Genomic DNA, 19548 nt, shown 5'->3' with positions numbered 1-19548 from the left:
CGCTCCAAGGCCATTCTTTTCACATGCATCAGCTTCGACGTGAAAAGCTTTCCGAAGATCTGTAAGATCAATACTAGGTCTATGGTAAGCTTTTCTTTTAGCATCTCAAATGCTGCAATTTGTTTTTCATCCCACATGAAGGATGCTCCCTTCTTCTGCATAGCATAGAGTGGTGAAGCAATTTCAGCAAAATGGTGTATAAATTGCCTACAGTACGAGCATAAGCCCAAAAAGCTTCGTACTTCATGCAAATTCTTAAGCTATGGCCAGCTGCAATCTTCGCGAGATCCATGCGCACCCCATCCTTTGAGATAATGTGCCCCAGAAAGTGAATCTCAAGCATAAAGAATTCACTTTTCCCATTCTGCTCTCTCCTTCTCCCATTCTTCTTTCTTGGCCTTCTCCTTCCTTATTCTTCTTGTACCTTCCCACCTTGTTTCTGAATCTGAGCCAGTGTTTTGTCCACATGCGCTTTCTCAGCCAATAGAGCCACATTGGTGAACTCCAAGCTGTCTATTTTTCGCATGTTTACAAGCATGGGAAGTCTTCCATTTGCAAAATTCAAGCTGATAGAAGCTAGATCCAATTAATCAAACAAAGGCACCCTGCCACAGTGCCTCATTGATTCACAACGCCCACAAGTGTGCCCACAGGAGGAATCTGGGGACAACAGCAGCAAATTTCAGAAATGTTGTAGAGCCACAAGACTCCAACTGGACCAAAAATGGGGCCTGTGCAGAGCTCAGATTCTTATGGATAACATGTGACAAAAATAACTCCCAACCCATGAAGTGTATTTCTCTCTCTAGTTTGAGTTTGCATTTCACTTTTGACTTTGCCTAAGACTTCAACCACTCCCTAGTGTCAGCCCAATGTTTTCATATGATTTGAGAGAAAATGCATTTCGTTGCTTGAAATCCTTCCTTGAATTAATTTCGTCAGTCACTGTTAGATTGACACAAACACATTTCTTTCAAGTAAAAACTGGTCAAATGCCGTTTTTTTTTAAACCAACGTGTAATCTCAAAAAGTAAAGAGCACAGGCACAGTGAAAGATCTCCACAAACACACAAAAATCCAAAAAGGGGGGCTATAAAAACTCTGAATGGCTGTTCACCAAGCATACCTGGAAAGATGCTGACCTAGTATGCGATTCAATTTCCTTCCAAATCCTGGAACCGGACCACTACTGGCATCATTCTCAAGTGTTCGCCACTCCTTCAGCAAGAAAAGATCACATAAGCAAAGGATGACTTTAATCAAAGTGACTGGCACAACCAATGTTGCTTTATACAAGCTTCTTACTAATAAAAGAAAACAAAAACTATTTTCAAAGGATTTAAAAGTGCCCCATCTGGAAAACTACCATATTTACAATCTTAGCTCACATGTAAATCTATAGAGCTACAAAGAGGGGACCTCACACTCATGTTCAAGCAGATGCGGGCACGAAGAGCTTTCATCTCCATTTCTCAAAAAACACAACCTATAATCCTCGGATCTACATAAGGTGTAAAAAGTTTCAAACATTTCTTATCTATAAATAAGACCTAAGGCTTGAAGAGCAGTCCTGCCATGAGTTGCTCAATGCAAAACCTGGTCTACCCGATTGTGCCTAGAAAGGCAATGTCTACATTTCAACTCCAAGATCAAGAGGGACCGCCGAAAGGTGGGACCGCTTCTGCAAGGCTTGGCCTGCATGGATTTTTTACACTTTCTCCGCGGGTGATATCTACTAGTTGTATAGACCACCTCCATGGCTGTCAGCCCCTGTTCCTGAGGCAACCTAGCCAGTGAGCCGGTGCCCTGGAAACAGGTGGTGTTTTCTCAACAGCCCTGCACTGTATTACCATCTTCAGCCCCTTTATGGAGGCTAGAAGCACGGGGTTTTTTCAAGCATTAATAGAAGTTTCCTTTCTCTGGGGAAAAAAAAGGGTTCAGCAAAATTCAGACAATACCACCCTACATTGGATTACATCTCTACTCTTAGAGCCCTCGTTAAGGAGGCCAAGCATCCCAAAGCAAAGATTGTATTGATGCTTATTGATTTCACAAGGCATTCAGCTCGGTCCCACAAGCCTGCCTCATCTCACAACTTGTGACCCAAGAAATTGTAAGCAATGTCATATGGACAGCCATGGCACGATATGAGAGAGTGCATGTAGAGTGTGCACATATGGCATGTCACAAGAGGTGAGTAGCACCATTGGAGTAAAACGAGGATGATCCTTATCCCCCACCTCTTCAGGCTTTACATTGATGAGTTGGCCTTCTTTGTGAACTCTCTAGGTAGGTGAGGCTCAACAAAAGTAGAGATGATTGCCTCGATCTTGCTTTACGCCAATGACGTAGTCATGATCACAGAGACAGCAGCAAGCCTACAGTCACATGGTAATGAAAGTCAATCTTGGCAAGACCAAGATTATGATCTCCAATACTAGTGGCACCCAACTCTGGCGCGAGTCATTCACTTTTATGAGAGCATATGTTGAGACTGTTACCCACATTGTATGTACACTTGGGATGCATTTTCACAAAGAACCAGTTTCAACATGAAACCAGCAACTCTAGCTAGACTGATAAGAGGACATGCATGCAACACTAGTAAGAATGAGGAACAATGTTTTCTAGGCCTACTTTCAGCATATGCACACAAAATCCCTCCTCTTTGGCTCCCTAGTCAGACCACCATTGCTCTATGCAAGAGCTTTCCAGAGGTAGATATGAAAAGGACGGACTGGGTACGATTTAACAGACTACAGGTCATGATGATCTCATGTAAGAGATGCACCCCGCATGATATCATATTTGCATAGTTCACACCACGACTTCTACACACTGATATCTCATTTCACACCATCGCACACCTTGATAGAATGTGAAAACAGCATGACTGAGGTTGGTTGATTGCGGTTACCGTCGAGAGCCTTACATCATCTATGCAGCTTGCAACTGATCGGGATGAGAGATGCTGATATTTACTTGCTAGTAAATGGTTCCACTCTCAAGGCATGTCCGTTGATCACCCTCCCACTACTAGTATTCTTTGCATGCACCTCCTCTACACTTACGCAACAAGAGGTCCATCGAATCATTGGGGATGAAATCTGGCAGGTCTATATCCAGCAGACCTTGATATCTCCGATACAGCTGCATGCCACTAAGATGGTGTTTTACGGGGAGAATTCCTCCATCTAACGATAAATTTACTTGGCCACCTGGGTGCTTACACATTCATCTCTCACACAATACAGATAGCCATAGGCTCCAGACATCTTCACACACATTCCACATCAAGACTGGACAAGAAGTTGAGACCACACCACAACCGTAAGTTTAGACTCTGTACCTTATGCAACATGCAGGAGGTGCAGACAGAAGAGCACGTAATTATGAAATGTCCTCGATACTATGTGATTCATGAGAGATGCCACAGCCTCTTCAAATGAAGATTTCAGGATATGAATGGAGTCACTGATTATCCAGACTAACGGCGTGCCGGCCTCTTCGGGGCAGGTCAGACGATTCAGACAAATGCTTATCCGATCAGCACTTGGCCAAGAGCACCAGCGATGACAAATCACTGACTTCTTCATGGGAGAGAAGCCACTCAGCATAACACCGCCCAAAATGTGAAGCTGAGCCCAATGCTCCACACCTGGCATGCAAACAGAGACAAGGCCATTGAGCAAACACCCATCTGAAGCAGTCTTACAGCAATGGCAGGATGCTTTGCAACGCCCTTACGTGTGGCCCACAGCGTGAGCCAGAGAACGACACAGACCAATCTCAGATATGCTACAGAGACAATAGGATTCCAGCCATGATCCTACCCAGCCTCACTCACAGCTTCAAACGCTCATAGATGATTTGGGATCAGGCTTGCCCATCCCACAGCACTACACTCCGATCACACACTGCCCAGTAGTGGAACCAGCAATATATGCACATCTCAGACTTTCTTCGTAGATATCGGGGGACCAGGGACTTAGCTCAGCTCCCTATCTTTCAATGCCAGGCTTTGCCATAGCTTTGATTTCCATGTTCTCTACATATTAAAGAGGTGTACTAGACCTCGTATGCCCTTTCAGTCTCACACAGACATTAGTAATCTCTCTCTCTCTCTCTCTCTCTCTCTCTCTCTCTCTCTCTCTCTCAGGGCATCCGGACAAGCCGGTTTCAGGACGGATCACTCGACTTACGATCACATTTTTACACTTAGAGGGATCATTGAGGAGGCCAGACACAGGAGACAGAGAGTATATTGTTGCTTTGTGGATTTCCGTAAGGCATTCGACACCGTTCCCCGCGCCCGACTCGTCAGACGCCTGTAGGAGTTAGGCTACGACTCGGAGGTTATCTGGGCAATAGTAGCTCTCTATGAGCGGGTGACAAGCCAGGTCAAGATTGGCACAAGTTGGACCCCAGAGATCACGAGCACTATCAAAGTCAAACAAGGATGTCCCTTGTCACCAACTCTATTTGGCCTCTACATCGACGAGCTCGAGACCACCATCAAGACACTCGCACGTGCGGGCTGCTCTCTTGCGGAGGCTGTCATCCAGATTCTCCTATACGCAGACGATGTAGTACTACTATCCTCTTCCGCTACTAGTCTTCAGCGACACCTAGATGGACTTCAAGTCTTCGGTGATACACATGACTTGAAGGTCAACCTTGGAAAAACCAAGGTGATGATCTTCAACACTTCCAGACCCGCTCTGCACCAAGAGCAGTTCCTCTTCGCCGGCGACCCTGTTGAGATAGTTGACTCTTACACATACTTCGGCGTTGTCTTCTCAGGCCCGATCTTCACGATGCGCCCGGCCATGCAGGCCAGGATCAACCAGGGCTACGCCGCTCTTGCCAAGCTAGAGCGACAGTGCTACCACTCCCACTTCCAGGGCCCGCAGATCAAGTCTCTCCTTTTTTATTCTTTGGTCCGCCCAGCAAGCATGTACGGTAGCCCATGGTGGGGAGCCAACCTTTCAGACATAGAGTGGGCTCAAGTCGAGCGCCTACAGATACTGATGTTTGCTCGGATGATCCGCAGCAAACCATCGGTACCACACCAGATCATTCTAGCAGAGTTCGGCGCCTCACCCATGACTCGATGCGGCTTTCCAGGCTATCACTTATCTACACAGAGTCAGGGATTTCAGCTCCTCCTCCGACGGTCGCCTCCGCCTACCTTGGCTAGCCCTATCCTCCTCTATGGCCTTATCCGTTGATGGGGACCAACGATGCTGGTATAGTTGTCTTTCCAGTTGGTTCACCCAACTAGGCCTCGACTTAGACCGGTTGCCTCCTTTTCAGTACAACCTCGACGCTCCACCATCTCCCTTCTTCCCCACTGACCAGGAGGTCAACCGGCTCACACGAGCGGATCTGCTCCAGCTCCACATCTCGCAGACATGGTTTCTTCACCCCGAGCTTCCTGTGAAGCTCGACTTCTACCGCCGACACTGCCTCCAGATCTCACAGGAGGACTTCATCACACCTCCGGGTTACACACAGCTTCATCTACCACATGCGCTCTGGATCTCCCTCGGTCAGTTTAGGGTTTCGTCACACCAATTACGAATCGAGAGCGGACGCGTAGAGGGTATCCCACCAGAGGGCCGCCTTTGCCCACTTTGCGACTTGCAGGAGATCGAGTCGAAGGAGCACTTTGCTTTCAGATCTCCTATCTATTATGCCATTCGAGGCCGGTACCACTGCCTCTTCCGCGACGGATTCGGCCCCCTCCCACACATGCTGCAGTTCCCGGATCAACGATGCCTAGCGCTTTCTTACATGAGATGACTCGCCACCGAGATACCTCTCTCCGAGCATGGTGACACGCACAGCACACACAGCGTAAGGACACCCAACGGCCCATCACTGATTTCTTTTAGTCACAGGATACCTCTCCTCAGTCTAGCCGACGACGCGGACGTGAGCAAGAGCCAGAACCATGACAACTGCGTCAGCGGACAGACTCACACATCCGGGTCCATGACATCTCGTCTCTGCTCTTTGCCCGCCCCACCGGGATTACCATTGCCCTCATCCACAGGGCCACCTGCCACCCTCAACGACCGAGCTCGACTAGGCCGCGTGACGTCAGAGGCCAATCATCTATCGCAGGGTTTTTTCCAGTCTCCCATTTGACAACCCCTCTATGATTGGTCTCTGACGATCACCACTTGCACATATATATTGTATCTCCCCCCTCTGCCCCATTTTTGGTGCCCCCCCCTTCTTTTTTGTATCATCTGGAGGTAGACACATATTTTTTGTATCAGGACTAGACACACCGTCCTTCATAACCTCTTTTTTTGTAGAAACAGTTGGCTGGCCCGTTTTTGAGACCGCCACCGTTATGCTCATTGTATCAGTTATCTTTAGTCTCATAGACCTTCACGGTCTCCCGAAGACTTTAATAAACTTTCTTTCTTTCTTTCTTTCTCATTGTCGCACCTAGATGTATTTGATTATGTATGATCAGACTTAGGACTCAGCACAAGTGATGATGCTCGTTTAGTAGCTCCACCCTTACTGTGATTTGTATCAGGTTTTCTTTCAATCTCATAGACCCATTGGTGTTCCGAAGACTCTAATAAATTCTCTCTCTCTCTCTCTCTCTCTCTCTCTCTCTCTCCACTCAACATATAAACGAGTATTTAAGAATTACGGAAAAAAACTTTAAATTGCCTATGAGATAAATGAGAACTGCATCATAGGATACCTCATGTGCAGCCAACTCTTTTAATTTCTCTTGTGCAATTTCTTCACATCGAACGGTAGCAACCATCACCTATCATTATGTCAAAAAATTATCAGCTCATAGTCTAACAAGCTGAACCAGGCAGCCTTAAGCTCATAAATGGTTGAGACCCGAGGTGTAGAACCTTATGAGCTGGCAGATCTAGATCTTTATTCTCCTTTATTACTTTCCAGATCTCTTGTGAGCTCAAAGGAAAGCCTGATCCTGGCACAACAGAACTTCTATCACCAGCAAGTCCACCTGGTGCGATTGAATTCATGAATCTTTGTCGCAGTTCAGCAACCTAAAATAAGATTGTGTGAGGACAAGTTCCATATTTCAGTACAAAAGTATAATGCTACATGGATCCTTAAGGGGATTACAAACTCAAGAAACTCACTTGCTCTTTGAATTGATCTTCCTTCTCCTCATAACTAGACAAGGCAGTAACTTCAACCTGTAAGAAACAAAAGTGCTGTAAGCCTCAAGCATCTCTATTGATAGCCCTTGGACATTTTCATGTGAGTACTAAACTACCAAAAGGAATTACTCCATGCCATAAACTGCTTGGCCATGCAGTATTTGTAAAGCAGAAGTAACCTACATTAAAGAATTCACTCAGGACAGTGTCTTTGTGCTTCAAAGGCTTTGAAACAGAGTCCCAAATCTGCAACATCACTATAACCTCAGTTTTTGCATACTGGAGTTGACAGTAACAACCATAATCTAGATGACTAATAAAAGCAAACCTTTTGCACATCTTCTCGCAGGATACGTTCCAATACTTCTAATGGAGTCTGAAACCAGAAGACAATTGGGAGATTTTCACAAGGTAGCCATAAATGAACAGCCTCCAAGAAATTCCAAATCCCACAGAAAACTACTTAGCCTTGGCTAGTTTGACAAACTTGAAGCATTGGCTGCACTTAAAATTATGATACCTTGGTCTTATCGCGTATAACAAATAACAAAGTTGATTTGCGAGGAGTGAAAAGCCGCATCATCGCCTGGCATAGAAGAGAGCTGTCAAAAATGTTCTACTCCCAAGAAACATGTACATGTACACTGGGCAATTTGGAACAAGCATGGAAGAAGACCAACTCAATTTCAATTCTTTGAATTTCCATGCATTGGCCTTTCTAAACTCAAAAACTGGAAGCAGAAGAGGACACATATTAACCTGGAAAACAGTTTTCAATAGCGGTTTGTTAGCTGCTTGCTCACGGCCAATATCATGGCACCACCTGTAGCATCAGAGATTTTGGTCAAGGGATTCATGTATGCAAGAAATAGTTTAGCTTTATCATCCACCTTTGTTCTGGAAGAACTTGACTCACATGTTTATCAGGACAATGTCTGAAACAGCCAAGGCAAAAAGTGCACTCTGTTTCTCAAATGTAGTTTCATCCTACACACAAGATCAAACTTTTAATACGAGTATGAGATATGACGAGAAATGGATGTTGAATTCCTCCTCAGCAACTGCCCCAATACAGACGAGGCACAGGATGCCTAGAGAGGAACTGCAAGAACTAACAATGACTCCAAATACAAAGAAAGCACATTAAACAACTTTGTATGCCGAATGTTCCCAGAGTTCCCTGACTCTCCCGGGAAACATAGATCAAAAAATGCAATTTTGATCTTGTGATTGTTACCCACAAGGCGAAAACCATTTACTCCAACAATAGCAGGGACTAGCTCGTATGACATCCCCACACCAATATCATCAGAGTCCAACAGTTGGAGTAGACAATTATATAGATATATCTTCACATATGCACACATATACATGCACCCACACACACCTGAGCAGCCATATATACCAAAAAACTTCATACTGAAACTCTGTTAGAATCTCATTGAAGGCAGTGGCTATCTTGATAGAAATAGCAGTTAAAGAGAAAGCTCAAAACCTAGTTCACAGTCTCTTCTCCCGAGCTACAACTGCTTCTGACCACAAATTTCTAGTCTTTCTCAAACAAATAGTTCTAATCAAAAGAAATTAGAAAAAGTAGCTGATGGGAAGCACATTCTATAGGAAAACCCTCTACCAGAAATAAATAATACTCTATGAAATGCATAGAAAGTAGAAAAATATGATTTTGTTCTATCTAATACAATCCTTGAGATCTAGCTCTTTTTTTAAAAATATGTACAATCATCTCTGTTAACACATGTTACACTCAGATGCACATGCAACACACACACACACACACACAATTTTTTTTTCGTGGTGAAATCCATCTGCTATTATATTACAAGAAGCATTCCCCCAGGAGGGGATATGATGCTACAAAATCAGAAAATCTCATTATATGACAAGTAAGCAGGACAGTCCAAATCCCGAGCATGCAAACAGTCGAAGAACGATTGCCGCAAAGATGCCCGGAAGAAGAGATACTTGGCAAGGGATGGATCACCAAAGACCCTACAGTTTCAATCCTTCCATAGGGTCCATAGTGCCCAATAGCATACCCATGTAAAGAAAAGATCATACCCCCAGCAGACAGGGTAAATTCAAACCACCAAAAAAGCTTACTAAAGCAAGCACCAAAGAGCATGCCAGGAGTCGTCGTTACAGAAAAAATAAAAAGTCGTGAGTCTCAAGGCAATGGCAAAAAGACGAGGCATTGACACCCGCAAAGATAGACATCGGTGACAAATATCCAGAGCAATACACCTACATGCCAAAATATGTTCGAAAGGTAAAACCCCAAGCAGAACTTGCCAGAAGATACACAAATATACTAAAAAAGCAATAAATGGAATCATAACAAGGAAAACATGGGAAAAGGCTTGAAAAAGCTAGCTAATGGGAAAGCACCACACACACAAGGGCTAGTAGTGAAAATGTTGACATGGGGAGGAGACAAGACAAAGAAAATGCTTACCAAGCTTATGAATATGGCTCTGGAGGAAGCGTTCCCATCAAATTGGTAGCTTGATAGGATTGTACCAATCCATAAGGGGAGGGAGAGCAAGATGGCAAAGAATTATTGGACATGGTGAGAAGCCTAATGGCAAAGTTATATGGCACTATCCTTGAGCAAAAAATCAGCAAATGGGCTGAGGAACAAGGAGTGCGGGCCCCATCCCAAGTAGGGTTTTGTCCCAAACACTCCACAGTGGATCATCTCGTGACCATAAGGGCTGCAACTGAAGGGGCCAAACGTAAGAAAGAGATTGTTTACTGATGTTTCATAGATTTCAAGAAAGCCTCTGACACAATACCATCTAAGAAGCTATGGAAAAGACTCAAAAAGCTTAAAGCCGCTCAAGAACTCAAAGAAGCACATACCGACTCTATGAGAAGGTTCTAGCTGAGTTAGCACAACATGTATACCTTTGTAAGACTAGAATATATATATCCAATTGTACAAATTAGAATTTTTGTTGTTCCAAAGTCCAAAAATCTACACAGAAAATAAAATAGAAAACAAAGAGAAGAAAAAAGAGGCAACCAAAATTTTTGAAAAACAAAAGGGAGGCATACTTAGCAAGAAAAGCAGCACTTATGTCATCATCAATGCCCAAGCATAAGCAGCTATACTGGGTTTCTAAAGATCCACGGAGTCTCTTGGGCAAACCCAGTGCTTACTAAAATACGTCAAAACATTTTATTTTAAACAAAACAAAAGAGAAAGAAAACGAGAAATGAAGAAGAAAGGAAGAAGGTGACTAAGCAAAAATAAACAAGCAAATCAAGAAACAAAATCGACCAAAAAACAGGAATAAAATCTCTCTCTCTCTCTCTCTCTCTCTCTCTCTCTCTCTCTCTCTTCCGGACCTGGTTGGGACCGAGCGAGCTTGGAGTGAAGCTCAGCTTCTACAGGGATCACCGTTTGCATATCACAAAGGAGCGTGTTAGAAATGACCCAACAGCGGGTACGCACAGTGGAAAGACTGATAGTAATGCCCAGGAGCTCACACAGTGTGCATATGGGGTGTGGAATCACAGACTTCTTAACTATGTGCATAGATGTGCAAGCCAGTAAATAGACAATGCTCAGAAACAAATATAGAAGGGACTCTTTATATTTCCGTCCGTCCACAAAGTAGGACAGGATACAACACCAAAAGGTTCTCCTACTAAATGTCCAACACTTCTAGATCTCTGAGCCCGCATGCTCCCCCTAGAGTAAATGTAAACTCTCTGTCTATATCCCTTCCACCTTGCTGTCCAGAAGCCAGCATAGGTGGACAGCAAAAAAAAGCTCAGTCTGCAGCCCTATGTCAACCTCCTTCTCCTCATGTGTGTAGGTCCGAGGGTGGGCCTGCTGCTGCTGCTGTCTGCTCCCCAACTGCTGTTCCAAGTGATGTGTTATGAGGCCAAATGCCTCTCCTTTTATAGGCCCAAAGGGGCCCTGAAATGGACCGACCTGGTAGGCCGACCACTAGGTCTGTTTGGGCCGACCAGTCTGCCCCCTCCCAGTCTGTAAACCGACTTGGTTTGGGGGCTGTTCCACAGACCCGCCTGGCCACATGGCAGCCCACCATAGGCACAGGCCTCTGCCCTTCTGCTGGCTCTGCTCCAGCCTTGTTGCAGGCTCCATACAAGGCCCAAAGGCCCTGCCATGCAGGCGCCTTTGGCCACTGCAGGTCCTGCCTTCTGTCAGGCTTCCAGCAGCCCTGTTCTCCATCAAAGAAGCCTCCGTACAGTGGGGCCGTAGCCTGCTGATGTCAGCACGCCCTTCACAGGGCCCTGTTGCAGGCCGTACGCCTGTCCTTTGCTTTGACAGCTGCCCACATGGCAGCTCATGTGCTGCCCATGTGACAGCCCCAATATCTCCAGGTCTACCTCCCCCATGCTCTCCTCATATGGGGGCTTACAGATGGGGAGGTGACCATTCCAACAAGGCATTTTTTGCATTCTGCATTGGTGTGGATGCTCGTTTAGTAGCTCCACCCTCATAGCTCGTTTGTACCAGGGTTTTCACAGTCTCATAGACCCATCGGTCTTCCGAAGACTTTAATAAACTTTCTTTCTTTCTTTCTTTCTCTCCCGCCACCCCCTCAACCCCCGTCGCAGCAAGACAGGCCAAATTCCGGCGTGATCATGGGACCATGGACCACATTCTCACGCTCAAATGTATCACCGAGGAGTAAAGGGCACAGAAGCAGAAAGCTTACTGTTGCTTTGTGGATTTCCGCAAGGCATTTGACACGGTTCCGAGAGCCCACCTCATATGACGCCTACAAGATTTGGGTTACGACCAGGAGATCATTGGGCTGTCATGGCACTTTATGAGAGAGTTTCAGGCAGAGTCCGGGCAGGATCTGGGTGGACAGACAAGATCATGAGCGCTATCGGGGTCAAACAAGGGTGTCCATTATCACCTACCTTGTTTGGCCTCTACATTGACGAGCTTGAGACAATGATGCAGACACAGGGGGGGTAGGTTGCTCTCTTGCGGGCACGCTGATCCAGATATTGCTTTGCGTAGATGACGTTGCTCTCTTGTCTTCCTCAGTAGAAGGGCTCCAGAGACACTTTGACACACTACAGTCCTTTTGTGAGTCTCATGATTTGAAGGTCAACCTGGGTAAAACCAAGGTTATGATCTCCATTACATCTCGAACCATCATGCGCCAGGAGCAATTCGCATTTGATGGGTCACCTGTTGAGGTAGTTTCATCATACACTTATCTTGGGGTCATCTTTTTCGGACCCATCTTCACTATGAGACCCACGATATAGGCACGCTTAAGCAGAGGATATGCTTCATTGATTAGACTAGAGAGGCAGTGCTTCCGCTGTCACTTTCAAGATCCACGAACCAAAGGGTTGCTTTTTGACTCCTTGGTACGTCCAGCGGGGATGTATGGCAATCCATGCTGGGGGCCAAACTTGTCGGATATAGAGTGGGTCAGGGTGGAGCGGCTCCAAGTTGTCATGTCATCACGGATGATCCGTGGTAAGCCATCCGTTCTTCACCAAATCATTCAAGCGGGATTCGGGTCACCCCCATTACAGCTAGATGCTGCATTTCAGGTCATCACGTCTCTGGACCGAGTCGGGGAGTATGGGGATTACACCTCTGGGCGTAGCAAGCTACCATGGCTAGCACTGTCCTCTTCTATGTCACTTGCAATAGGAGGAGACCAGAGATGCCGGTATGCACGCATAGAGAGGTGGTTTGAGGGACTGGGGCTCCACATGGACAAACTACCTCCATTCTAGTATAGCATGGATGCTCTGTTTTCTCCCCTCCTATCACACGAGGTCAACCAGGTTATCCGTGAGGACCTATTACAGCTACACACATTCCAGACCTCGCTAGGCCCGAGTGATCTTCCAATAGCTGGGCTTCTACAGAGATCACTTCTTGCATATCATAGCGGAGGGTTTCATTGACCCACCAGGGTACACTCAAATTTACTTACCCCACTCACTGAGCATCTCTCCTGGGCAGTTCCGGGTCTCTTCACATAGACTTCGTATCGACAGCGGCAGAGCAGAGCAATTACCCAAGGAGAGGTGTATATGCACTTTGTGTGACATGCAAGAAATTGAGACAGAGGAGCACTTCATCTTCAGGTGTCCTGTTTACTATGAGATCCGTGGACGTTTCTACTGCCTCTTCAGGGACAGGGGTTTTGGCCGGATTTATCTCCTACCCAGATCAACGATGTTTAGCAGGTTTCGTTCATGAGGCACTCAGACACCACGAGAGGATACTTCGAGCACGGAGACAAGAGCAAACTTCTTCCTTGGCTGATCTCTCTCAGAGCTCTATCACAGGGTTTTTCCAGCCAAATCACATGGACACCCACGGGACAAGGCCTTGACATGACCATGACCCAAAGCCTTTGACCCGACAACTCAGACAGAGGGTTGACACACATATCACACTTGGGGACATCCCCTCCATGTTTGGAGTCAGGTCTCGCCTGACGAGGGTCACAATAGCCTTGGCTAGACGCAGAGCTATGACCAAGAGACATGCCAAGGCTGCACCTTTGAGTGGCCGACAGCACTCTATCGCCGATTTCATGCCCCCATTGCCTCATCCACCCTGATGTCTTGATGGTGGTGGTGATGATGATGATGATGATGATGAGATGGTCGACTACCGACATGACATGACTGTTGTACTTAGGATTTAGTATTGACATTCTGCATTTTTTGCATTTGCATTGGTGTGGATACTCGTTTAGTAGCTCGACCACCACAGCTCGTATGCACCAGGTTTTTCACAGTCTCGTAGACCCATCGGTCTTCCAAAGACTTTAATAAATTCTCTCTCTCTCTCTCTCTCTCTCTCTCTCTCTCTCTCTCTCTCTCTCTCTCTCTCTCTCTCTCTGTGTGTGGATATGTCCCACGGGAGTCACAGTGGCTCTGGTCTTGCATCAAGCCTCGTCTAGGAGACCGAGACGCACGGCACCCCTTGACGGGCACCAGCGTCCCATCACTGGCTATGCACCAGCCAGGGGGACATGACATACGGAGGATTCCGCTCCGCTCCAATCCTTTTCTTTTCATTGTTACATCCAGATGTATTTGATTATGTATGATCAGACTTAGGATTCAGCACGGGTGATGATGCTCGTTTCAGTAGCTCCACCCTTACTGTGATTTGTATCAGGTTTTCTTTCAGTCTCATAGACCCATCGGTCTTCCGAAGACTCTAATAAAATTTCTTTCTTTCTTTCTTTTCTCTCTCCCCCGCCACCCCCTCAGCCCCCCCCCCCCCAACCACCCTCTACATCCTCCGCAATACTCCTCAGACCCTCCCCCGTCACCCCAACTCCCCCCGTGACATCTTAGGTCCCGCAACACTCCTCAAGACACCCTCCAGCTGCCTCCCCCAAGCTATGCCCCCTGTGGTCATGACTGCCTTACAGGAAATTCCACCCTGCCTAGTGCATCTCTGCCCCCGCCTAGTGCCTAGGCCATAGAAAGGTCTCCCCGCCCCCCACTTGGGGCCTAGTTCACACAATAAGCAGGCTCCTCCATACACAGCTAGCTCGAGACCTACAAGAAGCCAAGAACAAGAAAACTCAGATCTTGAATAAAGAAACGGAGAAGAGGAGGCTCCAACCACACATCAATACAATGCAGCATTGAAAAACAAGACGGGAGACAAGAGAAGAAAAGGAGATGTACCAGCATGCATGAAGGTCACTCAGGGAAGCAAAAGATATAAGGAATCTCATTCTTTCTGCACTATCATACTTCTCCATAAGGTTGGCACAGCTCTCATTGAGAAGATAGATAATCTAGAAGCCACCAATGTGGCCTTATTGGCTGAGAAAGCACTTGTGGATAAGGTACTAGATGAAATGAAAAAGCAGGGTGGGAAGATACAAGAAGAGTGGAGAAAAGAGAAATCCAAAACAGAAGAATGGGAGAAAGACAAGTTGGAATGGGTAGCTGCCAATACCAGCATCCAGGGTAAAGTACATGCATTGGAAATTGAATTACAGCAAATAAAAGAAATGAATGGGGCCCCGGTAGAGACATACAAGGCAATGGAAGAACTTAAAGCAGAGAATGCTAACCTCAAGAAAGATATTGCAGCTATGCAGGCTGGAAAGCACGCTGAACTGAAACAGCAAATCAGCATGGGGGAAGCCAAAATTTTGGAATGGAAGGATGTGGTCAAGAAGGGCACACCTGTCCATAAAAAAGAGATCATCTCCGAAGCAAAGATACATATGGGAGTCAGCTCAAAAGAGGGAATTGAGGAGAGAGAGCGGAGTACGAAGCTCCAAGAGGGTGGCTGTCCTTTTCAAATCACACCTGAGACCACTCATATGTGTGGTTCGGAGAGAGGAGCATGCACGACACATGTGGATACGAAGTCAGCTTCTAGACACTAGACCTATCTTCATTGCGGTGTGCTACTTCCCTCCAGACATGTCATCCTATGCACGAGAGTTCACTATAGATGGACACAGCCCATATGAGACGATCCATGATGACATCACGGAGTTCTCCAGGCAAGGAGACCCCTCTTATTGGGGGATTTCAATGCACGGACAGGAAATAGACAGGTGGGCCTGCTTGACTTCACACATGTTACGCTCTAGCGGAGGTAGCATGACCTCGGAAGAATCAGTCGACATTTCCCTTAAGGATCTACGTTTGTAATATATTTGTTTGCGCTTCATGTAAATGATCGGGAGGGAACTAATGTCAAGGTCCTAGGTGAGGGCTGATAGCACCAGACTAGGTGGATCTAAGGCTAAGGGCTTAATGTAAGCAATGTGCCTAGGGGCAAAGAAAATTAAAGTATCCCAAGAGAGGGGTGCAAAGATGCATTAGGAAAGGCCCTATGATGATGACATGTGGCATCTAGATCCATCTAGGGAGATGGGGCTTGTTGGAGTTAGTGAGAGAAGGAGAATGAACTTTAACGTGATTCGATTTTTTTGATTTCTCTGTGAGCTCTCACGCTTCAACAGGATTTGGCTGGAAGGAAATTATGTGGTGCTACTCCCGTGATTCTGCTGTAAAAGTAGGAAGCTTGTATCATTTGGTATCAAAGCTTAGGTGGACGAGGGGATTACATATGAAGAGGTTAGCGTTCAAGTTGGGCGACGCGCAAGCAGAGATTACGGAGGATCTGGGAGCCTATGAAAATAACGCGGTAGGCTGACGAGGACGGCTCTGTGGCCTTGCAGCTTGAGTTCCAAAGAGGCTGCGGTTAGCCTTGATGCGAGTTGTGAAAAAGAGTGTATCATTTGCTTCGTGGAGCTGAGGTGTGTCTTCAGTCTGGATGACATGCGATCCTTTTGGAAGAAAGAGAGCCTATCGTTTCGTTGTGAATTAGCTGGGAATATGTGGTGGCTAGTACGGGCAGCGTCGTGACTGATCTGCAGAAATGGATCGATGGCGCCTTCCGTCACCTGCCTACGGGAACTTATGCTCCTGCAACAAATTTTAAGCCACGCAAATATTTTTTTCCGATCACGTAGATGGCCATAGGCTGAGACACACTCCAAATAGAGAGCAACGCTTTGGCAAAAGAAGCAAAAGGTCGTATCATCTGATATCAGGGAGTTACGTGGAGGCTGCAGGCTCAGGACATCTAGACTCCAAGGGTATCAAATCGGGTAGCAGGAGCAATCAACCAGGGAGCTTTCTTTGACATTCGTCAATTCTGTGTTTTTTTCTTTTTTCTTCCCCGACCTTAGTTTTTGTTGATGCTTCGCTTACATGAAGAGGGTCTCGTGAATGGTTAGTCTACATGAAGGTTCAATGCCATAACAGGGTACATAGCAGACTTGGGATTTTTTTTTACTTCTTCAAACTTCTGCGAGCAATCTGGGAGATTATGCTTGTGCATATGCCTTTGTAATAAAGTCAGAGTTGATTTGCAAGAATTTCCCTAGTATAGGGAAAAGCGGTATTTGGGTTATGCCGATGTCAAACTAGTCAGTGTGCATGTGGGATTGCAGGTATTCCCTAGAATAGGGAATTGTGTCAGAGTGCCAGTACACTGAATTTTGTCGGTTTGTAAATACAGTGTTCTAGCGGTGTTTTAATTTTATTTTTATTTTTTTTTTAACACCAAAACACCCATTGACCTGAATGGAAGTAGCAGAAGGAGCTTCCAAGATGGACCCTGTACAGTCAGGAGTCCGGCCGACCCAGCAGGTGTCGCGCCCAGTAGCTCACACCTTATCTGGCAGAATTGCATTACTTGAGGATGCCTTGCAGCAGTTATTAGAGCAAAAGTTACAGGCAAATGTAGGGCAGTCTGAACTTAGAAGAGTGCAAGGCTCCAATGGAACCTGATTCTAGTGTCCCTACGATCGAGCCTAGGAAGGCTAAAGTACCTAATATTGCCAATTATAGGCCGGAAAAGTATTCTGGTCGGATGAATGACCGTAGTTCTGATGTCATTGAGACCTGGTTACAGAAATGGGACGAGGCGTTCGCCATTTCTCACATGATATCAGAAATGATATCAAGAAGATCCGCGAGGCCACCCACATGTTTAGTGACGCAGCGGATCGGTGGTGGATTAAACAACAAAAAGATGGTATTGCATCCACTGCCTGGGAGGGGTTTAAAAGGGAATTTAGGAAACACTTCTTACCTCCTAACGAAGCATCCCGAGCTTGGGATCAGTATAGAAACCTTCGTCAGAGAAATTTGTCAGTGGCAAAATACACTGATAAGTTTCGAGAGAGCGTAATGAAGGTTGATGAATCCCTACCTCAATCAATCCAAGTGAAAGATTTCATATTTGGATTGAATGATCGGATTAAAATGGAAGTTCGGGCTAAGTATGCGAACATTTTGGATGATGCAATAGCCATAGCCCTGAACTGTGAAGATGCCAAGGGCAGCAAGCCAAGTGGGTTTGCACAGGTCGGAACCCAGTATGGGTACCAGAAGAAATCTGGGTTTAAGAAGAAGTGGATTAGTAAAGGGAGTGATTCTCAGCCTGGGTTTAAGAAGAAGTGGATTAGTAAAGGGAGTGGTTCTCAGCCTAGTGGTCAAGCCAAGTAGGCGAAACCAGCTGAAACTCCCAAATCAAGTACCACCATTGGAGTGAAGAGGAGAGTAACACCAATGGCAGCCCGGGTTTGGTCAAAGTCTCCCTTAAACCCAAAGCAAAGAGAAAAATCGAGGAGAGAAGGCTTGTGTTTTGGTTGCCTTCAGTCTCATCAATGAAGGATTGTCCACGAAATAAGGATCATCGAATGGCTGAGATGGTAGTCTCAGAATGCGACGTGGAAATGGAGGGAAGTCCCAGAGCGGAACAGATGCAGATTCAGCTAGCGGGATCTTCTCAGAGGTAAGTACCTTGTTTGTTATGTGTGTCTGTTGCTAAGCTAGTAACGAGTGCACCTGATAACATCCTATCTAGGCCCGCAGCAACGGGGTATACAGCCTTTAATGATACAGAGTTAATTAAGATGAAAGGGCAAGTGGCCAATCATGATGTCATTGTGTTGTTTGACTCAACGTCAACTCACAATGTATTTAACTCAAGGCTCGTAAAGAGGCTGAAGTTAAAGACTAACCCATCTGACTATGTGTATATAGTCAAGATGGTAGTCTCAGAATGCGACGTGGAAATGGAGGGAAGTCCCAGAGCAGAACAGATGCAGATTCAGCTAGCGGGATCTTCTCAGAGGTCAGTACCTTGTTTGTTATGTATGTCTGTTGCTAAGCTAGTAACGAGTGCACCTGATAACATCCTATCTAGGCCCGCAGCAACGGGGTATACAGCCTTTAATGATACAGAGTTAATTAATATGAAAGGGCAAGTGGCCAATCATGATATCATTGTGTTGTTTGACTCGGCGTCAACTCACAATGTATTTAACTCAAGGCTCATAAAGAGGCTGAAGTTAAAGACTAACCCATCTGACTATGCGTATACAGTCAAGATGGCAAATGGAAGTTCAACTTAAGTATGGGAGCAAAGGGTTACCCAGTTGGAACTTCGTATTCAGGACTATGCTGAGAAGCTTGATTTTGAAATGACTAAGCTTGCTCGGGCAGATATAGCCCTGGGTATGGCGTGGCATTCTAGGAAGAATCCAGCCATTGATTGGAAAAAGCACGTATATCAATTCAAGATGAATGATGAACGAAAAGGATGACCTCGCATCCAGAAAAGGCTAAACTTATGCAAGATATACCATAAGGGATGGTATGCTGAGAAGAAATGGCAAGGCAGTAGCACCTAGTCAGAATGATCTCAAGCAGAGAGTCATTCAATAGTGCCATGATAGCCCATGTGCGGGACATCCAGGAGTCGAGAAGACATATGATCTCGTGAAGCAAGATTTCTTTTGGCCAATGATGAAAAAACATATTCATGAATATGTGA

The 19548-nt window shown here is 45.9% G+C and overlaps 1 protein-coding gene across 1 annotated transcript in view; it reads right to left on the bottom strand.

Moving 5' to 3' along the window:
* LOC147901330 (protein ROOT HAIR DEFECTIVE 3-like) overlaps positions 1-19548 on the bottom strand; it is a 78814-nt gene that overhangs the window by 19555 nt on the left and 39711 nt on the right. Inside the window, exons 5-13 of the mRNA XM_087375381.1 lie at positions 8086-8156; positions 7929-7992; positions 7690-7755; positions 7498-7545; positions 7353-7415; positions 7149-7205; positions 6894-7052; positions 6731-6799; positions 1127-1218 (exon numbers count right to left, since the gene is read on the bottom strand). Of these exons, the coding sequence (XP_087231507.1) occupies positions 1127-1218; positions 6731-6799; positions 6894-7052; positions 7149-7205; positions 7353-7415; positions 7498-7545; positions 7690-7755; positions 7929-7992; positions 8086-8156 (689 nt within the window). The remainder of the gene's footprint in view (positions 1-1126; positions 1219-6730; positions 6800-6893; positions 7053-7148; positions 7206-7352; positions 7416-7497; positions 7546-7689; positions 7756-7928; positions 7993-8085; positions 8157-19548) is intronic.

Source organism: Dipteris shenzhenensis, chromosome 6 (assembly GCF_047967505.1).
Source record: "Dipteris shenzhenensis isolate YYH24624 ecotype China chromosome 6, Dip_SZ_1.0, whole genome shotgun sequence".
NCBI classification, from domain to species: domain Eukaryota; kingdom Viridiplantae; phylum Streptophyta; class Polypodiopsida; order Gleicheniales; family Dipteridaceae; genus Dipteris; species Dipteris shenzhenensis.
This window is presented reverse-complemented; position numbering and strand designations above follow the sequence as displayed.